At 40.2% G+C, this 24,654-nt stretch overlaps 1 protein-coding gene across 1 annotated transcript in view; it reads left to right on the forward strand.

The window, feature by feature from the left end:
• The window catches only part of nbas (NBAS subunit of NRZ tethering complex), a 158,229-nt gene extending 135,060 nt beyond the window's left edge, over window positions 1-23,169 (forward strand). Inside the window, exons 50-53 of the mRNA XM_053336782.1 lie at window positions 5,655-5,794; window positions 10,282-10,429; window positions 11,557-11,691; window positions 22,845-23,169. Of these exons, the coding sequence (XP_053192757.1) occupies window positions 5,655-5,794; window positions 10,282-10,429; window positions 11,557-11,691; window positions 22,845-23,120 (699 nt within the window). The 3' untranslated portion in view covers window positions 23,121-23,169. The remainder of the gene's footprint in view (window positions 1-5,654; window positions 5,795-10,281; window positions 10,430-11,556; window positions 11,692-22,844) is intronic.
• The last annotated feature ends 1,485 nt before the right edge of the window (window positions 23,170-24,654 follow it).

Consider the following 24,654-nt stretch of genomic DNA (forward strand, 5'->3'; position numbering starts at 1 on the left):
CAGGAGGAATGGATGACTTTTCTTTCATCTGTGTAGCCTCTCTCTCATATATTCATGCACACACATAGTTTCACTTTATGTAAAGAAAACACATCATCTGGACGCGTCTACTGAAGTCTTTTATACTTCATCTCCATTTCTATCCTTTTGTGAACTGTGTGTGTTTTCCCCTACGTGCATTCTGACAGTTTTCAATTTGCCCTAAAGCAGCTCACATCTCTCTCCGTATCTCTCTCTCTCTCACGCACACACACGCACACGCACACGCACACTCTCTTTTTTTCCCTGTTTTATTATCATATGCTGATAGCAGGGTTAGACTGCATTGCAGTTTTTAATCAGTGGAGAGATACCCCATCTGACTACACAAGCTTTTTGGGTGAACTGCAAGACACTCTGTGATTGCGGTTAGTTTTATAGAAATGTGACTGTTTCAGAGGTCAACTGGTTAATTGGTTTGGCTGATTAATCTCCATCAATACAATATTTTACAAACTATCCGATTCAGTGGGACTTGGCTTTGATAGTGCCCGTTGGCTGTGCAGCCTACACCAGTCATGCAGGGACCTACATCAACATTTTGCTTGTAGGCTTCATATATGAAGTTAAGCTAATCAAGTTTGTCCATTGTACCATTGTAAGACTTTTCAAGTATCTTTTCACAGTGTCTAAGCTGAATGAAAAGGAAAAAAACTATGCTAAGAGTTCTCTGCTGCAAGCTCTGTCCTCTCTGTCCTCTCCTCTGCTCTCTGTGTTTCACTGAGGGGGGGGGGGCTCACATGCGCGCGCACACACACACACACACACACACACACACACACACACACACACACACACACATATACACACACACTCAGTAACAGCGGAACAGAGGCTGTGTTGAAGATCTCTAATCCAATCAAAGTAATTTATCAAAACACCTGTTCAACAATGTAGAAAAACAATATTTCCAACTGCTTTGTACACAGTCTCCTGGCATGTTTCACACAATCCAAGCACAATTGTTAAGCTATTAGCAAATTGTTACAAAAAAGCTAAAAGAAAAGCTGCCTGTATGTAGTCTAGCTGTCTATCTTAGTTTGCCATGATGAGTCTTAAAATTTGGCAAATTCTTGTAAAAACTTAAGTTACAAGTCTGAGAAGGCAGCCCCCCACCCCCCCTCTCCCTTGCAGCAGCAAAGGGAGGAGGACAGAGGACAGGATGAAGGACTGATACTGACTGATGTCTGTGTTCTTCTCTCTTTGTAAACTTCACTCAGTGTTTTGATGTCAGAATTATTATTTATTTTACTGACATTTTAGATTTGTTTCCAGTGGGATATTATTGAGTTTGTTCAGTGACTTTGCTGTTATGAACATTACCGTTGCTGCTGTAGAAACAGCATTTAGTTGTATGTAAGATTCTAGTTTTGATGTTTAGTAATCCAGATGTGGGTGGCTAATTAATTGCCTATCAGCGTTTTCCTGCCTCAGACTATAGTTGTTACTGTATTAGCCTCTACTATGTTCTTGCACCTCATACCCATGCTTTAGAGGTGATGACATATTGAGTGTTTTCTAGTTTAGGGTGAATGTATGGCTTTGATCAATGAAGGTCATCAGAGGTAAAACAAGTGTGCATGTGAACATTTTTACAAAGAGAAAAGGCCTGCGTCAGTTCTACTTGAAGAGGGCACATTGCGTTAAAAAGCAATATGGGCTTCAATTTTATAAAGTTCACCTTTTTATGAGGAAATCATATCAGTTGAGAAAATGCAACACTGAGTTTATGATATGTACAATAAAGTTTTCCTGCTTTTTCTGGTACAGAAAGGTAAAAAAGGTTGTAAAAGAGCAATAATGCAGCTGCTGGTTACTACTAGTTGTCATGTTTCATTTACTTTAGTCTCCCCCTGTCTGCTTACTTCATTTCCATGCTTTCCTCTCACTTACCGTGTCCCTGTATCACTTTGCTAAAAGCTTTTCTACTTCCAGTCACAGTGGGTGAGCATGTAGCATGTGGTCGGCATAATTTAACAGTGCTGTTTCTTGTGCCAGCATAAAAAAAATGGTTTTGAAGCTTGAAATTACAGGCAGTGAGTTTGTGTGTTTGCTTTCATGTGAATGCACTGCTTTCTGTCACACAGCACTGTTTTTATAGTCTATCATTGTTTGCTGACCCCATAGTGTCAGTGGTTGCAACTGGTTTATATTAATTGTTGCAGTGACAGCATATATGTGTTTTCCTGTTTTTCACGTTTACCTCTCCTGCATTTCTTTCTTTCTTTTCTTTTTCTATATATACATTTTCATACGTTCTTAGGTAGTGCAGCTTACAATGACACCAGTGGCAGATTAACCGCTTACATTTCTTAGTCATTTTTGAAACAGTGGGTCTTTGATTTTAGACAGAGGTAGACAAAAACAGGCTTCCCAGTTCTGGCTGCTGACTGTTCATTTTATTGCCTGAATGGCAGCTGTTGCTGGCACATTACATCAGCTGTATCTAGCTAGGTAATTAACTAATGTTAGCTCTACAAGTTGTTTGAAAACTACTTTTTAGACTTTCCAGCTGACTCTTGTAAAACAGTCCTAATAGCTGGATGGACATAATGCTGGATGCACGTAATGGACGAATAAAGACAATAAAGACAAAGTATTGTTCAACTGGTCAATTTCGTTCAGATTAGACTCATTTCATTCTAACGTAACCCTGTTTGGATGCTTTGCCAAAATATTTGGATGGTCAGCAAACATATTTTTCAGACCCCCATGCACACCTCTTCAACCTGTGGAGAAATCCAAACGTTGACACACCTGCCCTGCTTTCTTACAGTTGTGATTGGGTAATCATGTTTTGGAGGAGGGGTTTAGCAAATTGTTAGTTGGAAAAAAATTCACCCATGACCATTGGAGTGCTGATAATAAAATAAAATAAAATAAAAAGAAATGCCATAAAAAGAAAATAGGCAAATTAAAAAAGTCCATGAACTTCATAAATATACTGTGCCATTAGCATTTAGCCAGTTGTCCAGCTTTCTGAACGTGGGATTGACAGATGGGGAGGAAAGAGTGGGATTGAGACCGAAAGTAAAAGCGTAATGGCTGGAAAAAAGAAGCACATATATTTAATTAAAAAACAAAGAAAACAGTTGAGAAAGTGATATAAATAGACATGGAAATGGAAAGATAGGTTTATAAAGTACAGTGTGGTTTCATATTTACATTGGCTGATTGACTGAATGTGTGATCTAATTTGTCAGCACTTCTCCAGTAAGTGTTATTGTATTGGCTGACAGTCTCGTCCCTCCTTCCTCCCTCCTGCCCTCTTACACGCTCCTCTTTGTACAACACCAGAGAGGAAATGTTGATTTTAATCACTAGACATAATTAATTACCATCCTTCCTTGTTAAGAAAATAACAGCCTTACAGCCACATGGTAATTGGCAGTGATCTAATTTGCGGTCTAGTGTAGGTGAGTTTTGATGAGTGTGTGTATGTCGGTGTATGAACAGAGTGCATATATGGATGTGTCATTGCAGTTTGTAATATTTTGTTGGGACAACATGATAATCATAATATTATCAGTCTCATATACATTTTGAATTTTCAAACATGATGAATAAATGTGGCCATAAAACTATTTACACAGGCAATAACAATGACAAACAGGCTTTGGGTTGCAGTTTACATTCAGTGATTGATTGGAGAGCTTTAAATTCCATTGAGGGCTTTTTACAGGTAAAGATTCCATTTCTGTTGCCCCCAGTTTCCAAAGGTTCCTGAGCTTCATCCCCCATCATAAGCCACTACAGCGCTAGGCATAGATCTGACATGCTTCCAGTTATTTAGCATTCACTTTTACTCCTAAATTAAACCACAAATGTCTAAGAACCTGCACAAAGATCAGATTCTTTAATAAGGGCATCAACCAAACTGAGTACTGCTTAATTAACAGCCACCCATCGCACCAAGTGTTGGTCAATTGCAATAGAAGTATCAGATCAAGTGGATTAATTGTCTCTCCTTGTGAATAATTTAAAATCACATTACAGCTTGAACATCAAATAAAGGCAAACAATACTAAACAGAAAAAGGTATATAAAACAGGTCTGTGGATTCATCTATTTCTTAAAGTGAGGGTCAATCTATATTCTTCCACTCTTTGAAACATAATCTTGAATATCTGTGTTATATCACCTGCTTCTGGGAATATGTTCTGTTAAAAAGCTTTGTAAACCAGGGATATACCACAGGTTTGTACATGTAGTGGGGCAACATGAGCTATCAACTTTAGAGAATATTGGCATTTGTACACTCATCACTGTCTTCTGCTGTCCAACACGGCACAAAATAGTTTTTAAGGCAGTTATATATGTATATATGTCTTTGGTATTTAAAAATAAAAAATAAACATTGTAGAGCATGGTACGCCACCCAGATTTCTTAAACTCAAATAAATCTTCCCTACCCTAACTGCCTCAAAACACATTTCATTAAATTTGGTTCTGAGACAGCTTGATGTGGCAACTGAAGCATGAATAATACAGAGCTGGATGTTGAACAACATATTTAAAAATGAATCATTTAAAACTATCCTATGCATGGGGAAAGGGGATTTAATGAAGAGGTGGGTATTTACAGGTTTATTCACGGACAGTGCTGTTAAAATGTTAGAATTAGAGTGTGTATAGATCTGTGCACTGATAATATATTAACAGGCCTTCTATAAACAGCCCATAATATACATTTAAGCACACCACTCAGGATGACACTATGTTTAATGAGTCTGCTGCTAGTAATGAATGGTGTGTGTGTGTGTGTGTGTGTGTGTGTGTGTGTGTGTGTGTGTGTGTGTGTGTGTGTGTGTGTGTGTGTGTGTGTGTGTGTGCGTGCGTGCGTGCGTGCGTGCGTGCGTGTGTGTGTCTGTGTGTGTGAGAGAGAGACAGGGGCCTGTCTTTGCAGCAGCCATGCTTTGGCAGGTTCTAGTTTTCCCCTCAGAAATCAGCCACTCTCTGAACTGTTAAATCACACTAGAAACCAACCTTTGAGAAGAAAATTAATTACTTTCCCTCCACCTCCTCCTCCCCTAATTTTTTTCCACATTAACCCTCCCTCCATCCTTTTTCTGTCACTCTCATAATGACATAGAATAAGTTTAGCCACAGGTGACATATTTTAGACTAACACTGAAATATGTCATTACATGTGACACTTTGCTCCGTCTTTCCATTGCCATGTTTGGAGCTCCGAGGGCTGTGGTAGTCCAGATTGAATGTTTGTGGTAGCTGGTAGTGCGTTTCATTGGGGTCTTGTTTTGGCAGGAATGACTTGCCCACAAACTCTAATGCGATCATTAGGTTGTCAAGTTTTACCATCGCAATCTGGAGCATGCTTTGTTTAAAAATCAATGAAAGCTGCTGCCTTGTGTCTGTTGTTTTTGTGTTGGATGGTGTCTAGTGGATGTGGCCAAGATAACCACAGATCTTTGATATTCATAGCAGAATGTGACAGAAACAGATGGTTACTCAAACCTGAACACTCTTTTAACTCATTTCTACATTATGACTTGGGAATATCAAGATTATATTTATACAAATTTGATTTCTTTATCACCTTGCTGATTTCTTTCCACTCTTCCCCTCCCTACCCATTTTTATCTTTTCCCAACCAGATCCAGATAGAAGATGTGGAGAATGAGGAGAAAAGATGTACGCTCTTCCTGGAGCTGTTGGAAGCTGCTCAGAAGTGGGAGGACTTTCAGATGCTCATGTTGCTCCTACAAGCGTGGCCACCCATGATGAAAGAGGAAGTGTAAGACTGTTAAATCTTCTATTCTTTCATGGTTAAAGCAACAAACTAAATGTAGCATCATACATTATGTCCTGTTTAATCGTACAAAAACATCACAATCCATAAAAAAGTGTAAGAAATGTTGAACTATTTGTTTGAGCACTTCTAGTACATGTATTACTTCAGTTGTTAATTTGCTCACATCTCCAATTATTTGTACATATTTTAGAAATCGCACAAAAAATATAACAAAACATATAATGTAATTTATAGGCAGATTTCTAATGGATAGAAATGCAATGTTGATACAGTCTGTGCACTGTACGGTGTATCAACAGTGTAAGAGACTTACTGCAACCTCAAATCTTTCTTTTCTTTTCCACCTCACTTAATTTTCTCTGCCCTCTCAATGTGTTTGATGTCCTCTCAGCATCTTCTTTGAATGTCAGTCTTAAAGTTAACACATATAATTACCTTAGTCTGATTATTTCATTAGTCTGTGTCATAGAAGTCTCTTTTACAGGCTTAAACTCAGTGCTGATGGACATGTTTAGCTGTGTAACAATCAACCACAGTCACTAAGACTCAATTGGGTTTATAGTGTAGCTTGTTTCTTAACAAAATCAGTGCTACTTGAAGACATCGATATTTTAATGGGAAACTTCTGCACCGTGTTTTCTCAATTCTGTAAGAGTTGGAATGGAGAACTGTGGCTCTTATCACTCAGGGGCACATACCGCTCATAGACTTTTAGACTTGGAAATGAAAGCAGGCGTCTTCACAAAGCTTCAGGCGCTGGGCTTCTTGCACCAGCTGGTGTCTTATGAGCCTCAGCAAGTGTTGGCTGTATTATCGATAAGTGCCTAATGACGTGATTGCTCTTCTTCTGCTTCATTGTTCTCGATTAAAAGTGAGCGGCACTCCGAGGACCGCTGAGACAATACAGGGCTCTGCTGTTAGGGGTTTATCCCTCCAGCTCAGTCAAAGCAGACTGCGTTTCAAACAGTTTTGATCAGCAATTTAAAGTGGAGTTGTTGTTCTCCGGTAGTTGTTGAAAACTCACACACAGCTGTGTATGGGTGAGTCAGCTTTAGAGTTCAACTCTGATGACTTGTTAGGCTTGATCATTTAAAGGATGTACATACGTTCTTCAATGATGCATCAGTCAGCACAACCTGCTTGATTTGATACTTGCTCCTTTAATCTGAAGTATACATAATGCTGGGAGCAGACTGCACCATATTTTTCTTCCCAAATGATCACTATGGGGTTCATGGATGATGGTGACTGGGAAGGAGAGGTTAGAATGCCAACAGTCAACAGTCTGAGTCATTAACAATGTCGTGGACTATTAGGTGAGACAAGGCAAAACTATTCTAACATAGTAGTAGTTCCATTAGTACCTTGTGAGGTGCAACTAAATCTGTTGCTTTCCACTACAAACTGCAAAGCGTTTGACCATTCTCAGGCTTATATGGTGTAATCTGGTGGAGCCTAAGAGGAAGTAACAAGTTGATGTAAATCATGAAATCAAGATTTAAATATACATATGAGAATGCTAAACTGTTTAAAAGAGGGAGACACAGTGAGAGAGACCGAGATAGGCTCAAAAAAGCAGTGAGATTGCTTGGTCCAAAGGTGATAACAGATAATTACTTGCAGTTGCCAGTTTAGAAGGTACACCAAGCTAAAACTAATGCAGTCTAAGACAGCAGCAGCACCTGCAATTAATTCTACCTTCATGAGGATTTTAATGTTTGAAGAAGTGTTGATTTTTGGTTGCTTGTAGTTTGTTGTGTTATTTCGTTTGTATTCCATCCCTCTAAAACGGTCTGAACAAATAAAACAGAACATTTTTAACTCTCACTATAATTTGCAAGGTTCTTGTATTAGACTGCATTAGTTTTTCATATTTTATAGAGATGTGGCTTTTCATGTAATAGACTGAAAAGCATCAGGAGCAAGTTTGAAAAGTCGTTATTTTTTATCAGCGTGTTTATAATGGGAAGCAGAGTTGTCACTGGTCCTGTGTGAAGTCACTGTCTTTTCTGGCAGGGTGCTTTTCAGCAGAGAAGCAGCAGGAGAAATGGGATTAGGTTTGGACAACACAGCTGCTTCAAGTTTACCCCCGGATTTCACTGACAGTCCTCTGACTTTGTGAGTGTAACAGCTGTAGTCAAACCACCACTGCCGGGACAGTCGGCTATAATCATTCCTTTTAACTGCAGACTTAAATGCAAACATAATGCTGAGTACAAACTCCGTTTTTGATTATGGGTTTTTTCCTTTCTCGTCTCTCCTCATTTAAATTGCTCAAGGTAATTTGCTGCAACATGCATACATACATTAACTATGCTGTCATGTAGCTCTTTGAGCAGCAAATAAGACTGAAATTTAAGTCTGATCTGTGTTCACTGTGCATATTATGTGTGACGCTGCTTCCTCCGACAGCCATAATTTGGGACACAAAACTCGGAATAATTTAACCTTCAAGAGCCTCATTTGAAATGTTCAGCTAAGTCTTGGAGGTATTATCTTTTACTGCACGGGACACATGGTTAACCTTAAACATCAGTCTGACTCAGCACTTAATCCTGATGAGACGGCAGTCTGTTTACTGTGTATGTCTGTAGTGAGAAGATTTGTTTCAGTAAGACCTCAAGAGGCTGTTTATTGGAGCTATATTGAGTGTTGCATCTCAAAAGTTTATCCTTTAGTCTGTCCGCATCGACTGAGTCATGATTCAAAGCACGAATGGAGGCTGACTGTGACTCACGCTGCACCCTGTGACAGATTTGGCGAGCATGCAGACACTCATAAGTCGCTTACAGCAGTGCCGAGTTGTCCCCTGGTAAAACACAGGATGCAGCACTGTGCATGCAGCTCAGGTGGACTCCGTTTGCTCCCATGGCCATATCATCCGAAGGTGAAGCAGCTTGTTAGGACAAGACACCCTGGTCGCTGGATGGAGAGCTGCCTTTTCTTCTGACAGGCACACACAGGAGCCCTGCTGTTCTCCCTGCTGAGGTTTTTTCCTAACCTCTTCCTTTCTATCCTCTATTACTCTCACTCACACATTTTTATTGCAGATGTCCGTAGACACGTACAGCAGGATCTTGCTTGTACTGTATTATGCTTAAATAAGACACACTTCAGCAGCCTAATGTAACATTAGGTTTCAGCCACTTCTCTATTTCTCATCACATAACCACAGATTCATCAGCATGTTAGCATCTGCCCCTTGTCGTGTAAAAACACACGAGTGAAACAAAGCACAGATTCGCATCAGATGTTGTCTTTCCTCCTCTCAGATGCAATCTCCTCCTTTTCCCTCTCTGTCCGTTCAATATTTAATGTGTGCCGCTTGTCATGTTAATCACATACATACTGCAACTTCCAGCAGTGCGTCTGTGTGTCGGCACCTATTTTCTAACCACAGGAAACATGTCCCCCACTTTACACTTGTGCTCGACTGCCTGCAAATGATTGATGATTGGGTAGGGATAAAAAATATTCCTCCATACACCATGTGAAATTTGCAGCTTCACAACAGCTCAAAATATGGTTTGATTTCTCTGCTTTGGCTTTACACAGACATAATGAAACCGTGGCTCTGTGTTTTCAGCTATATTTTTTGCCAGCAGTAATGTAAGGTTGTGATATAGCACTGACTGCTTCCCATGCTTGTGAAAATCAAATAAAGAATAATTTCAATAGGATACATCCATCAACTAAGATCCAATTAACAAATAATGAGTTGGTTTCGATCTTTTTTTCCTCACAACTGATATTTATTAATAAAAATCATTGAAGGTCATATTGCCTTTGCATTGCTTGTATTTGCTGGCCTTGATGGTAACTAATCTGTTCCTCTGGAGGCATTAGCAAATGTCTGGAAGAGCCCATGAAGAAGCATGTAAATAAAGTTGCACTTGTCACTGCTGGCAGCTGAGAGAGAACATCCAGCATGGTCTTTAATATCAACTGTTGGAGTATTGTGGTCATCAGTCACATGTCAACGTCAGATCATCTGCAAACCTCTTGATACTTCTGTCTGCTTTCATGGCAGCCTGTGATTTGAAGGGATGCTGTTACTGTTATTCTTTTGTGTCTGCTGTATTTATATTATTCATAATGTATATTTTGATGCAATATGGTGCACTACCATACTCTAGGCACAGCTGCTGTATCCCGGTCATTGTCTAACAGGATTACCATCTGGTGACACACTGAATCTCTGAATAGGATTGCAGAGTAATGGATGAATAACATTACAGTAATTTTTCATGTTGCAATATTGTTTTTGGCGTGCAACAAGCTTTTACTGTTAGTTCTTGCCAACTGCGGTTATCCTAAACACACTGACCAGTAATGGCAGATGTATACTCGTGTCCTTTGTATTTACTAGTGTTTGTTTTCTCTACTGTATTTTCACCTCAGATGAGACAGAAGCTCAGCAAAAGGCACGCAATTCACATTTATAGCTTTGTCTTGCTTTCCCTCTCCAGGGCAGAGTCGGAGCGTAACCCTTGGGTGTTGCTGACTTCGACCCTTCTCACCCAATGCCAGGGGTCGGAGGTCAAACTAGACCTGGGTCAGCAAGTGGTCACTATGGCGCGATCCCTCTATAACACCAAACACAAGCTCCCTGCACAGGTAAACAACAAACACTCCTTATACAGCCTGTGAATGCTTATGTCTGCTTTACCTCACAGTAATCTGAAAAGTAGAATTAGTTCAAAAAGGGAGAAAATAAATTCATTCTGAGCCTCAGAAAATGTCAGACTCTGTTGACTGAGGTTCTGGGGTCAAGAGAAGCTTGATTTTTTCAGAAGTAATTTCAACTGTGTTATTACTCTTAACAATGACACTGGCTGATTCTGTGAAAAGGAAGTGAATACTGGAAAATAATGTTGCAATTTCATGCAATACACTGAGAGTGGAATAGTTTGGGTCAAAGAAATCTGCCATCAACTCCTTTACAACTCATCTGCTATCACCATTGTTATCAAAAATATGGGACCAAGCTTGTTTGCATTCAGTGTACCCTCACTGCAGTGCCACCGTTTTACCCTGTATCTTAATACAGAAGCCTAAAGCTATTAAGCATGTAACCCACAGCAACGTGTTAGCATCAGCTCAGTGCTTTTTGCAATGTACTATAGGCATTCTTTGATATCTGACGGCCCCTAATGCTATTCATGCCCTGCTGAGCACCATGGAAGTGGTAAGCCTAATGCCATTCTGTATGTCTAGCGCCAGCTGACTGTGATATTAGTTTAGTGCTAATGCTATTCAGTGTGAATAGGCTAGTGTCTGCCTGGCTGTCTAATATTAGTGTAGGAAGGGGGTGTGAGGTGGAGAAGGAGGTCTTTTACTCTGTTCTGAACAGCTTTAATTTGAATCTGCTGGAATGAAACCGCCAGAGCATGGGGGAGTCAGATTGCATTGTGATATCCATATATTACTGGATAGTACTGTAACAGGACTATGCGTCTGTAGTGTGTGTTTGTGTGTGTGTAGACCTTTCTAGAAGTATTATGTGCCTATGCATACAGTATATGCACATCGATTAACCTTCAATGTTCCTCGCCTACTCTCTTCCCTCTGTCTCCTGCTCACCCCCTTTGTTCTCCCTCCCTCTTTTTTTTTCTTTTTGCCTCCTGATTACCTTTCCCTATTTTCATCCCATTTTTGCTTTTATCTCTCCCCCTCCTTTTTTTCATCCATTTATCCACACATCTATCCTTGCCCTCTCTCCCTCTCTCTCTTTTCCTTTCTAGTGTATCAGACACATAGCCACTCTGCTGCTCCAAGACCAGGCGAGCCACCAGCAGCCTGCACTCAAACTGATGGCAGAGAGTGGTGATGAGCAACTGCTGCAGCTGACTCTGGATCAAATCAACAGCATGACTGCAGTAAGTGTCATTGCGATTGTATACATCTTCCATATTCAAATGCAGACCAGGTGAACTCCACTGTACAAATCACAGTTTGAATTCAGATGTTGGATGGCAACCAATCCTAATTTTGTTGTTGTATTTTTAAATAATTGTTGATACCTTTATAAAAAACACAGTGATATCTTCAAATTACTTGTTTCGGCTGACCAACAGTTCAACACCAGGAACAGTTCAACATTTGATGATAATGGTAATACATTTTATTTATCAAATGCTTTTCAAGATAATCAGAGACACTTTACACAGCAAGTTTGAATCCTTGATCCTTCTTAAAAATTAAGCTACAGCAGCAGTCAGTTAGCTTAGCTTAGCATACAGACTGGATACAGGGGTAAACAACTAGCCTGGCTTTGTCTAAGGTTAACAACATTCACCTTCTAGCACCTCTAAAGCTCACTAATGAATAAGTTATATCTTGTTTGTTTAATCTGTACATAACTCAAAGTGTAAAAACTGCACAGTGTAGTTTTACAAATGGGAATGTGACAGTTTCTCGCCTGTGTACAAAAAGAAATGAGGTAACTGTGTTCTAGTAGACCTTGGAGGTTGTACTCAATATACTGCATTAGAAAAAGTGTGAAAACGAGATAGAACGGTGGAACACGCAGGCAAGAAAGATGACTGATGAAGATGACTGATGAAGATGTGATAAAGTGAAGTCTGCTCTATTCACAGAAAGGAGGAGCCAAACATTTTTTAAAAGCCCTTGACTTTTTTTAGATAAAAATTAAGTTCTCCAAAGGATTTTAACATTATTATAACCTAACAGCATTCGTCCCCTTGCTATAAGTACCCTGTAGTTTTTGGAAGCCTGCATCAGATAACAGAGTAATCGTTCAGGAATGTGTGGGCCGCACTCCACTGTTTTCCGATCAGATAAGCAGTTGTCGTAAAGCAGGCCTCTCAGACCCCGCAGACCCTCTTTTTGTTCTTGGATCAGATAAAAAGAAAGCTTCACTATTAAGCGACAGAGCCCCTATTAAATGAAGTGCTCAAGCTCCTAGATCGGTACACCTGAGCAACACGCTGCTTCTATCCCACAGAGAAAAGATAGTGCGACCAAAGATGCTGCGGTGTTAAAGTGAGAAAGAGGAAAGATAATGTGATTTAGATGTGGCAAGAGGAAATCAAGTAGATGAGGAATGGTTGCTGAGAAAGAGAAACAGGATGAGCAAATGTATGAAAATGTAAAAGTTAGAAAGAGACAGAGCAGGATACACAGTCTTGACTGAAGAGGGGATGGTGCTGTACGGTAGTTGAAAGACAGAAAAGATAAATCAGGGAGAGTTGGAGAGGGTATATGAATGGAGTAAGACAGGCAGTGTGTCATACTGCTTTTCAGAAATAATCTTGCCTGTGCTGCCTTAGAGCTGAGTGAGCAGGGGCATGTTCGGAGCAGCACAGAACAGTGTTCATCTGAAGATAACATCAACCGAGACAGAGAGAAATCGTCTTACATCTAATACATCTGATAATGTGTTGGCTTGCTGCTCACTGTAGAGTTGTATGTATGTGGATGTGGGTGTATTTGTCTGTGTGTGCGCGCGCCTGTGTGCATCTCTTCTCTTTCTCTGTGGGTGTGCGAGTACTTCTCTCTGTCTGTGTGAATCAGGGTTTTGCTTTGGTGTGTTTTTACCTAGTGCTTGTTTTGCTGTTAAATACAGTCTTTTCAAATCCAGTGTTGCTGACTGTATATTAAAGGGTCCCCACATACAAATTATTGAAAAAAACAATAACACATTTTTGCAGAAAGGTAGTTGTATTAGGTTTGGTATACAGGATAACAGAAAAACATATTCAGAGAGTTTAGATATCATATGTTAAGGTTTGATATATCTTTCCCTCAGATTTCAGCTATCATCTTAATACAGTGAAAGTGAATAGAATTTCTTGTGTGGTGATTAGAGCATTGAAAGGATTTGGCAGGTGATTTTCTATATTGTTCTCATGTGCAGTTTCAAACCAATAATAAATTGATTCTTGTGTGTCTGTATTGTATTCTCTTGTGCCATAGACCTTAAAAACATTTCAGTGAGCCACAAGCTTACAGTTGGGGACATGTTTCTTCAACCTGAAAATTACAGTCAAGTAGTTTCCATGTAAGTTAAATGTCACTGCACATGTGATTCCATATACAGTACTTTGTTAACTTATTGTGCTACATATCACAATGTCTTAACTTTGTACTAATTCTTTGAGAAATTAACAATGTGGTACAAAGTCCAGAGGTTTTGATATGTAGCACAACAAGCTAGCGAAGCATTCCCTCACGTGTGCAGTGTCATCTTCTGTATACAAAACTACTCTGTGGAGACTGAAAATGTGATTGCTATTAGTAGTTATTATTAGGCTTTGTATCAGCTCCTAAACAAACTAATGTGCCAATAATCTTGATAAGGAAGGAACATGTGAAAAGTGCAAAAGTGTAGCTTGTTTAGATATTCACACAGTCGTCCACAGCACAGAGGATTACCATTTATCAGGCTTTGGATACACACACAACACTTAGGTAGGTAGGATTATTTCTTTGTTGGTTTGGCTCTGCACATGAGATTTGTTGACAATAAGAAAGAAAAATTGCCAACCATATTATTTTAATAATTTCAACAGTAACAGTGTTGCAGTTACTCTGGATAATCCACAGACCTACTGTCAACCTTTTTCATTTTTATTCAGCATCAAGTAGTTTAACTGAAAATGAGAGTTACTGTACGTACATTAAATATCCAAGGTAACCAGGAAATTGCTGCTGGAAAAAAAAACATGTTGTTAAATATAAAGATATTTTAAAATTATGTGCAACAAGTCACCAACCTCAACCTCAACCAGAAAGAAAGTGAAACCACCCTTCTTTTTCTTTTTTTGTAGTGGTAGTAGTAGTATAGTAGTAGAAAATGTGTACACTGCACCCTAACTTATGGTGTTTGTATAAGTATATTTGTATGCACGAAAGAATCAGAACTGCGAGATGATGGTTGAGGGTTCTGAACAATACCTTTAACACATTTTAATAGATCACTGCTCCTCATCACACTCTTTGGTGGCTCTCATGTCATTAACCATCATGACTAAATATAACCTGATACAAGAGCACGACACTCAAAGGCCTTTTCTCAGATCTACAAATAGCCTGGACTTGTCAGCAACTATCCATTAGGGGATCAGTAGATCTCATCACCGGAGGATCAAGAATAATTGATTTTAGTTCAGCTGTGCCCGATCAGAAATTCAGTGAGTGTACTGAGGAAGCTTGACTGCAAAAGTTACTTGTCAGTGACTTTAATTGTTTCACTGAGGTTCTGTCACACTTTGTTGCACTCCATGATACAAGACAAAATGAATTTGTCATTGAAAACCATGTGAAATGTTCTTAAATGTCACTCCTAATTCACCTGGCTTTTCATGTCTAGATTAACAAGCCTGATGTTGATTTTGGCCTCATTGCACCAAACATTTATCAACTCTGTGACGCACAGCGCTCTTCATTAAATACATGAAAATGGCACGCCACTCTGAGTGACTGGCAGGTGTTATCTTCCAGCGCTGCCCCACAGTGTGTGTTTCCTGCCACTCTCTGCTCTGTACCTGTTGTCAAAGATTACTGCGCTCATTGTTTTCCTCACTATCAACACATTTCTTTTCTTTCATAGAAGACTTGCCCCTGAGATTACAATAAAAAATAAATAAAGATTAATTCTGAAGATTAGTTTTTTAATTAAAATGGTGCTACAGAAAAACCACTTGACACAAGAAGTAAATGAGAAAAAGTAATTTATTTGGCTGTAGTGTGAGCTATGTGTTAATTTGCTTCACATTTACCGTGTCTTGCTCGGCTGCGATGCAGCGGCGGGTTAATGTATGCGAGGTTCTGTTGGAGGAGACCACAGTGGGCGTTGGAGAACAGAAGGAGGGAGGAAGAAACGAAAGAGTGGGAGTAGTGTATATGATTTGAAAGGGAGTCTGACAGAGAGCAGGTAATTTAGATGAGATTACATTGTTCTTAATGAAGGATGCAAAACAATAGTGCAGTTTTGTATTTCTTTTTATTTGGAACACAAACTTTCACACTCTCTTCTTTTCTTCCTGTCTTCTCCACTCTGTTCCCCCTGGTGGAGATGTATGGTCTGTGGAGATATGCAGTGGAGCAGGGAGCCAGGGGTTAACACCGGCCTGACTAATGGGAGACACAGACAAGGGGCTGATAAGAGCTATCCTGCCAATATGAATGAGCTGCCAGTGCAGCGTACAGTATATTTAGATACTGCTGCATGTTTGCACTAACGCGCTGTGCTGCAGTACTCACCAAAATCTGCTGCGATGAAATGTTCTAGTAGTCCTTGCATGTTTTCAACCTCTTTTTTCTATTTGGCTCTTTATCATTCTCCAACACATTTAACTGGAATTCATTCATGAGTCACCCGGTCTTCCTTTACTTTCTATATTGTCATTTATCACCTGTGTTTTCATTTGCATATGTGCATCCTTGTGTATGTGTAATCAGGTCAAAAAACACTGCAGAGAATCAAAATAGACCGTATCCATCTGCCCAGTGGAGTGAAGTGTGTGTGTGTGTGTGTATATGTGTGTATGTGTGTGTATATGTGTGTGTGTGTGTGTGTGTGATTATGTGTCTAATGGCTTGTTTAAGTGGGCTTGTTTACAGCTTTTGTGCCATATTGGACCTGTTAATCTGGCTGTGTTTGCTTGCAACTCAATGTGTTGATCCCTGATTTGCTTGCCACGTGTGTGTGTGTGTTTGTGTGTTCATGTGCGTCACAGCCCACTTTTATTTTTACTTTTTGGCTTCGCAGCCTCCTCTTCTGTCACTCTCAATCATGTCGTGCCGTAAGCAAGGACTGTTTGGTGTTTTGTGTATGTGTGTGTGTGTGTGTGTGTATGTGTGCAGGAAAGCCTAGGGACAGCTAGGATGGAAGGATGGGAAGCAGAGCCTGAGGAAGGAGAGAAAAGGACGAGAGAAGGAGGAAAGGAGGTGGTTGTGTGTTGTCTGGCATTCCCAAGAAGCTTTATGATTTAAATGATAAAAGAAGGCTTGGCCATGCATTATGCATTAGGCATTGTACGTGTACGGTAATTCCAATTAAGCTTTCAGCTGGGTTTAGCTCAGGGAGCAAGAGAGAGAGGACGGAGAAAGACGTATACAGGAAATGAGAGATGTGCAGAGCAAGAATAGAAAACAAGAGTGTGAAAAATTGACCAGACCAATCAAGCAACATTTAGCAGCTGCTGAAAACAAGCAAGAGAGACAACCTTGGCTGTCTTTCACAGAGAGACAGCAAGAAATGAGAAGGTAATAACAACAGCATAGGGGGAGTTGGACATCTTATGGCTGCAGTTTGATGTGTCAGTCCTCTTGTCACGCTGAGTGTTTGTGCATTCTCTCACAGCCCACGCCAGCTGCGAGTAGGAGCACACACACACACACACACACACAAGACAGAAGACGCCTCTTGTTTTCGCTTCATTGAAGAGACAGACAAGGTGTTGTTTGAACTTTTAGAGAAGACTTGGAGGGGCTTTTAACCTGACACATGCATACAAACACACACACAAACACACACACATTTGCACCAAAAATACATACACCCCAGGACAGGTTTTCATGTTCTCCAAGCTGTTGACCTTTGAAAAAGAAAGGAGGGCATGATGGATGTATTCCCTCCTCAATCAGATTTTGTTCAAGCCGAAGTGTTTATAAAGGCGAGGCCTGGAGAAACCACTGGGGAAACTCAAAATCAGAGAGAAGAAGAAAGAGTGTTGAGGAGGGAAGAATCACTGGAGGAGGGATGTATGGATGGGTTTACAGGGTTGTAAGAGGTACGGCTGATGGGATACTCGGCTCTAGATTTTGCTTACTACTTACCTGAAAGATCTGAGTTTAAACACTGTTGCAGCATGCAATTCACAGCCAAATGTCCCTGCTCCTGACCTGCAACTGAACTTGACCCATGCATGCAGACATTTCCAGCTGAAACACATTCCAAACTACATGTCAAAGCAGCAGCCAGCATTGCCTTTGATTTTGGGAGGGGAAAGATTTTGGAAACCAGTGAGTGCAAAGACAGTTTTCTTAAAGGAATAAATAATGTACTACAGCTGAGCAGTATATTTGAAATCATTTTTACAGTATACAAAAAATATTTTGGGAAATACATTTATTTGCTCTCTTGCTAAGATACAACATCTAAACCACTTTATTGTTTTCATGTGTAATTTGCAGCTACACCAGAGAACTTTTCTACAGATTTAACAAACAGGATGCAAGGTGTAGTGAGCCTTAATTTTGGACAGAACCAGGCTAGCTGTTTCTACCTGCTTCCACTATTTGTACTAACGCTAAGCTAATACGCTAATAAGCTTTTGGCAAGAAATCAAATCAAATAAAATAGTTTAGATTTTTTATTTCTCCCCCTTCAATTAGAGCTTGCTTGGAATCATTCATTTGTAGAATAATATGGTATGTTACACACACTTTCTTGATATGACTCCACTGACAACGGAAGCTTTTAAATTTTACAGTATTACGGTAATAGGTAGTCATTGCATTAGATTGTACCCAGTATCTCTGTCAGCTACAGATTGGAAGTGGACAGCTGTAATTGCGTCTCCAGTAAAGAATATTTAAGAAGAGTAAGACATTTTTTGATTCAAGACAGGGAGTGTAGGTAATGATCCTATGAACCCTGTCATTATATCCTGCCGCCACCATATATTGCATAGTTACAGTACAGTAGGTTTGAACGTTGGTCCAGCGGCAGCGCCTATAATGTGACAGAGCCATTCATGCTGTAAAAAGGACATAAATTTATCTGCTCCACTCTGATTTTAAGATTCCCCTCCATCCCTCCATTTCTCTGCTGCTGCTTCACATCTATTTTCAGCTCAGCTGTCAATCCAACTGACTCTAAGACTCAAATCTGCTGTCTCTCTTGACACAGTCAAACAGTAATAGCCTGGGAGGTGTGTGTGTGTGTGTGGAGGGGGGGGGGTGTGGCTGTGTGTCTGTGTGTGTGTGTGGACAACCCGCTCTTTTCTCAAGAGATGTGTAGGTTCTGTCTTTTCTATGTGTCAAAAAGTGCAGGAAAGACTACATTTCTGTACATTAATGCATTACGTCTCTGTGCAGGTACCTACATTATGTGTTTTCTTGTCCCCTCAATTTGTCACAGCACCCAACAACAGGACAGACTCCTTGTCCTCTAAATCTGTACTCACCTAATATTGCCCAAACTTACTGGATGTACTAGTTTATGTGTTGGTTGTTCCTTTCTGAACTGATCTCCTCTGCAGAGCCCTGCATATGCATCCACAGCACTAACACCTGCATTTCTCTTCCCTGATGGTTGATATTGCAACACATTTCAATCAGAGTGACACAAATATGTTCTGCTTTTTATTTTTGGACACCACCTGCTACTGTAGAGCTTTCAGAACCATGTTCCCTATGGATGAACCATCAGGATTCATGCATACGCTCTAGGTGTCAGCACTCATTACCGCTACACACTGCAGAGGCTGATTTCTGTGATTAGCACGCCTTCAGGTCAAATCAAGTTAAATTTGTTTGAACAGCCATATTTAATCACAGTTAGGGTCTCAAAGGGTACCACAAGGCCACATTTAACAGTAAAATCATTAAAGAATAATTACGCATTATTACATTTAGGTCTCATTTCCATAGTTTTGTCCATCATTTCTATTGGTGTAATTGTATTCATCAAGTTAATTGCTGGGATCAAGGAGTGTGATGACATTGCTATAATTTCAATGAGGCAAGAAAAACAAGTGGTTAGGGGTCGTCATGGTAGTCTAGGGATTAAGGCAGGTCATGTCCATCCTGGGTCTTTTTCTGCATGCTATTTTCCATCTTTTTCTCCCCTCATTAACTGTCATCTGTTTTACTATAAAACTGCCTTTAAAAAATATAAAGAAAGTTAGATAATCATTGTTACAGTCACGACAAAATAAAGCTTTGGCACAACCACCAACGGATAAAGAGGATGCCATACCTGAGTAATAGATTCAAAGCAAAATGTTTTTATATACAAAAATTAACATAAGTTAACCAAAACTATGGGAGTCTGGAGGCCTGGCCAAACTCAATAAACAGATGGAGGAAGTGTGGGCTGTGAGACTCAGAGCTTTCCCCCCCTAAACTACCAAAACAGTGTATAAGCTAAACAAACAAGACCTAAAAAATGGACTCCATCCGCAAAAGAGGTGAACACAAAAAAAGGAACAAAACAAAATAAAACACTAAGATGGAAAGAAGTTCTGCTTATCACCCAATCAGCACCTGGAAGAGAGAGAAAAGAGAGGGAGAGCATAATAATTACCCAAGTAATAAATGAGGCAAAAATGTAGTTAAATTATTAAAAAGACCTTATTTTGAATAAAACCAAAAATGAGTGTAAGTATAAACAGTTCGACAATCTAACAGGTTTTTACAAATGTATTTGAGATTGACCACAAAGGCAAACATTAAAATAAACCTCAAAACCAGCCACTCTGCTCTTACCCAAACTTTGATTTCTGTCTTCTGGGAACTTTCTGTGCAATCATTGATTTTTTAAAATCGACATTTAGACTTGATTCTGAGTTCAAATAATGTGGTTTCTCATCATCTTAACCCTTGTGTTTCTCAGCTGGTCTGGGTTCATGATTGCACTGTCACCACATTAACAGATATCAGGAATTACTCGGTTATTACAGTGTTATCATAACCACAGTGGCCAAAACTTCAAAAAATAAGACCCAAGTTGTGATACACAGGAAGTGTTCTGTAAAACCCTGAGTTCTCGTTGACACATTCAGACATGAAAGAGATAAACTATGAAATGGATGTTATTTGCTCATTTACCCGCACAGTTTGAAATAATCTTTTTAAGATACTGACCTTCAAATTAGGTCCGTGTTCACTGCAGCTCCAGAAACCCCACAAAGAACATTTGTTCTCAGCCTCTGTTGATGCTCCAAAATCAACAGTTTGAAGCTGAAGTTATTTTGAAGTGCCTCTCTTTGGTTCTAGTGTTCATTCAACCACTGAAAACAGTTGATGCACTTAAAAATCTATGTATCTGATGCTTTCAGTGCATGTCTACCTTTTTTCCCCCTCTCCATCTCTCTCCCCCTGTTTTTCGCTGTCATATATTTTCCACACTCCCCACTCTCCGTCATCCTTAATTCTCATTATAACCGAACGACCTCCTCATCTGCCCTGTCTCAACATTCAAAAATTTTTATCCGCCTGTCTCCTCTGTCCTGCCCTCATTCCTCGCCTAGCTTGTCATGATTCATCTGGTCATGTCTCTCAATGGAAGGGAGAAATTAAATTATTAGTCATGCATGACATACTGTATCGCCATAACTATTATACATTAACTCTCCACAGTATCTCCCTTTCCTCCACTACTAAATCAATAGTGAACTTGAATTTAAAGGATACAAGCATCCAAAGCCAGATCACATCTAAAGTAAATATGAATCTTGTAAACACTTGTTCTTTTTCAGATCAGCTCCTTTTATAACAAGGTAAAAGCATTTTTACATGTAAAACACAATCAACAATACCAGTAGAGGACAGTGTCAGTGTCAATGGCAGTTGAGCACACATGACACTCTCATGTTAGATTTTCAAGTTTATTTTTAACCATCATCGTGAGTGTTAAATGATCGCTTTTTAAGTTTTTCATGTTTTTAAAGGTGCAGTGTGTAGAATTGTGGCAGAAATTAAATATAATATTCGTAAGTATGTTTTAGTTAGTATAAGAATTGATACCATTTGTTACCTTAGAATGAACCCTTTATATCTACAAAGGGAGTCGACCATGTTGCACCACCATGCTTCTACAGTAGTCCAGAATGGACACACCAAACAATCGCTTTAGAGAGGACTTTTTTAGTTTTTCACGAGCTTCATGGACACTTCACGGGTTACACAAACGTTCAGGTTGTTGCATTCTGCAACTTCAGAGCTAGATGCCACTAAATCCTACATACAGCACCATTAAGGCTGAATCAAAGGGAGAAAAACAGAGCACGGCTGGAACAGAGATGAGCGATTTGAGAGGTGAGGGAGCGAAATTCATCCAGCTCTGCTCCCTTCTTCACTACAGAAGAGAAGACATGAGCTCTACATTTATAATTGATCTGCCTCAGTTCCAGAAATACCCTGACAGGGACTCGCTGTTGCCTGTGCATGCACACACACATATGCCTGTATAGTTGTGCAAGTGCAAGCTTAATAATAGAGACAGCAAACAGGTGAGAGGGTGTAGGGGAGATGGGGAGATGGGCTGAGTCACAGAGAGAGGGAGCGAGACAGCATTTCAATCCCAGCACTCAGTCTTGCCTCTCCATGGCCTGTAAAACACTCACAGCATCCCCAGCAGCAGTTTAGCTGTTTTGAATTTGCATGCAATTCATTGATGTAAAGAGGTGGAAGATAGGATTAAAATATTACATAAAAATCTGTTTCTGGCTGCGTTAACATGTGTTCAGAACTGTTTCGGTAACTGAGAATGTTGTTCTCAAAGCTGCAAAGCACTGCAGAATCAAGGGTTTGTGTGGACACGTGCATGCGTGTGCGCGTGCATGTATGTGCGTGTACTGTATGTGTGTGCACGTGTGTGTACACAGGCACATGCCATGGGAATGGTGGTCAGCCACAGGGTCAACACAGGGTGTGACCTAACACTCTGACCTCATCAGGGTTCTTCAAGCGTGTAACATTGTAATCACACACAGCCTCAAATACTGCTGCTGCAGCAAGAAGCTTTGGTCCCTGTAGCTTCGACAGGCCACTGTGGCTGGTATATTTCCAAATTTACCCGCCACTTTCAGTGTTTTATCTGCCAGCAGGTATTTAGAGTAGAGTAGGTCTGCAGAGTGATAGCTGGGTACCTGGCAGAATGACTAGTTTCATATTTGCCAGAATTCTTGCTGTTACTCCTGGCACATGTTCATAGGAATGAAGACAAGGTAATCTTAAAAAGGAAAGTTAGTTTCTCCAGACTCCATCACCACACGTGTGTTTACACATTAACATCTCCCCCCTCTTTATCTTTCCCTTCTTCTCTTTTTTACTCCAGGAGACAGCTTCCTGCTGCGATGCCGAGCTCCTAACGTTGCTTCTGGACGCAAGGCTCCTGGTGGGCTGTGTCTCCTCGTCCCTGTACCCCCTGCTCAGCTCCCACATGCTGTCCCACCAACAGGAGGGAGGCTGGGACGTAGAGAAAGCAGCCGCAGAGCTGCTGGCAGCAGGCCATGGGCCCGAGGCGGGCTCCCTGCTGCTGGCTCACCGTGGAACCCACCAGGCCCAGTTCACCTTCAACTCAGCCTTGGCCGTTCTTAAGAAGTGGTTGTGAGGGCTGGGAGGATGTGGAGGAGGAGGGACAAGGTGTGGGGGAAAGAGCATGACAAGGAGGCAGCACCAAAGGCTGCAGTGACAAAGTAGCTTTGGGAAAGCAGAGGGGGAAGGTGTTGAGAGAACTTTGTAATAAAATTGTATTCAGATCTGAAGAAATACAGCAAGAGGTGAGAATACAGTAGCTATCAGGCCATATGTCTGCATTCTGTTGTGTAAACGGGTTTCTGGTTCATCAACTGCAAACACGTCAGCAGCAGCTGCGGTGTCTGCCTTGAAGGTATAAGAGCGGATACTTTCAACACTGAAACATCTGCTCAGTTAGAAACATGATCAGACTTCATACACACATATATACACAACCTTTGCTGTCTCTCACTTATGAATGAATATTCAGACTGATGGCTAATCAGAAAATGCAATGACTGCTTGCAATTATTTGCGTGCGTACTGTGTCCTATTGTGTGATAAAGTAATTGAGCAGTAGCCGGGAAGCGGTGGGTGGATATTAGCCTATTGTTCCGTGACAGGTTTGTCTCTTTGACGTCCCATCGTTAAACACCCTGCCTCTGCTCCATTGTTTTCCCCCTAATAATGTCTAATTAATTCCTTCAAAACAAATTAGTCCCGCAGCTGCCCCGCGCTGTGTCGATGTGTGTGTGTGTGTGTGTGTGGATGCACAAATATTGTATATGAGCAGCGAGCACCGACACCCTGTGTAGAGCTAGCGATGATAAAGAATAAATCTGTACATGTGTACTTATGCACACAGTAATGCTGTCATCATGGTTTGTTTTGCTTTATAAAATACATATTTTATTCTGGCTCATCTTTCAGATCTGAAATAAAGAATCAAATCACCTGAGAATGAATCAGTGTAATATATACATTTTTTGTTTTAATTTTGTTCCATTTCTCTCTCTCTTTTTTGGGATGGATAAAATCATGTAACTTGTATGTCTATCTGATGTTCTCAGTCGAGGTTAGTACATTTTTTGTTGTTTTTTTTTTTTTGTTTTTCAAAGTTGACCCTGTTAACATTTCAGTGAGTTTTCTTTATATATAATGAATTGGTTTTCAAAAGATTCTCAGTTCTGTCTCATCGTGAATTGAGTCAAAACATTTTCATTATAATTGCAGCATTTCCACACTGTTCCAAGATAATTACAACCCTCTGACCCAAACACCCAGCATGTATTTTTGCTCGCCCTCAAATGCACTTTTTGTTTTGTTCCACAGAATTTCATTCTCTAAGTGAAGTGTTTTCAGTGGTCACCACGCAAGACTCCGTGGAGACTGCTTTCACCTGCACTCGGAATCTGCTTGTAGCTGAAGTGCCTAATTTATCTTGTTTGTCAAAGCGTTAGAAGTGTGATTTTTAGGCTGCGTGTTCAAAACGAAAGTGCAGCTGACTCCAGGTCCCTAGAGCAGCCAGTTTTGTAACCTAACCTCACATCAAAATAAAACATTGCTTTAATGAACAGCAGGATGGAATCAAACTTTTTCCCTCTCGCAGAATCTTCTGAGCTTAGAAA

This window comes from Scomber japonicus, chromosome 17 (genome assembly GCF_027409825.1).
Source record: "Scomber japonicus isolate fScoJap1 chromosome 17, fScoJap1.pri, whole genome shotgun sequence".
Taxonomy (NCBI): Eukaryota; Metazoa; Chordata; class Actinopteri; order Scombriformes; family Scombridae; genus Scomber; species Scomber japonicus.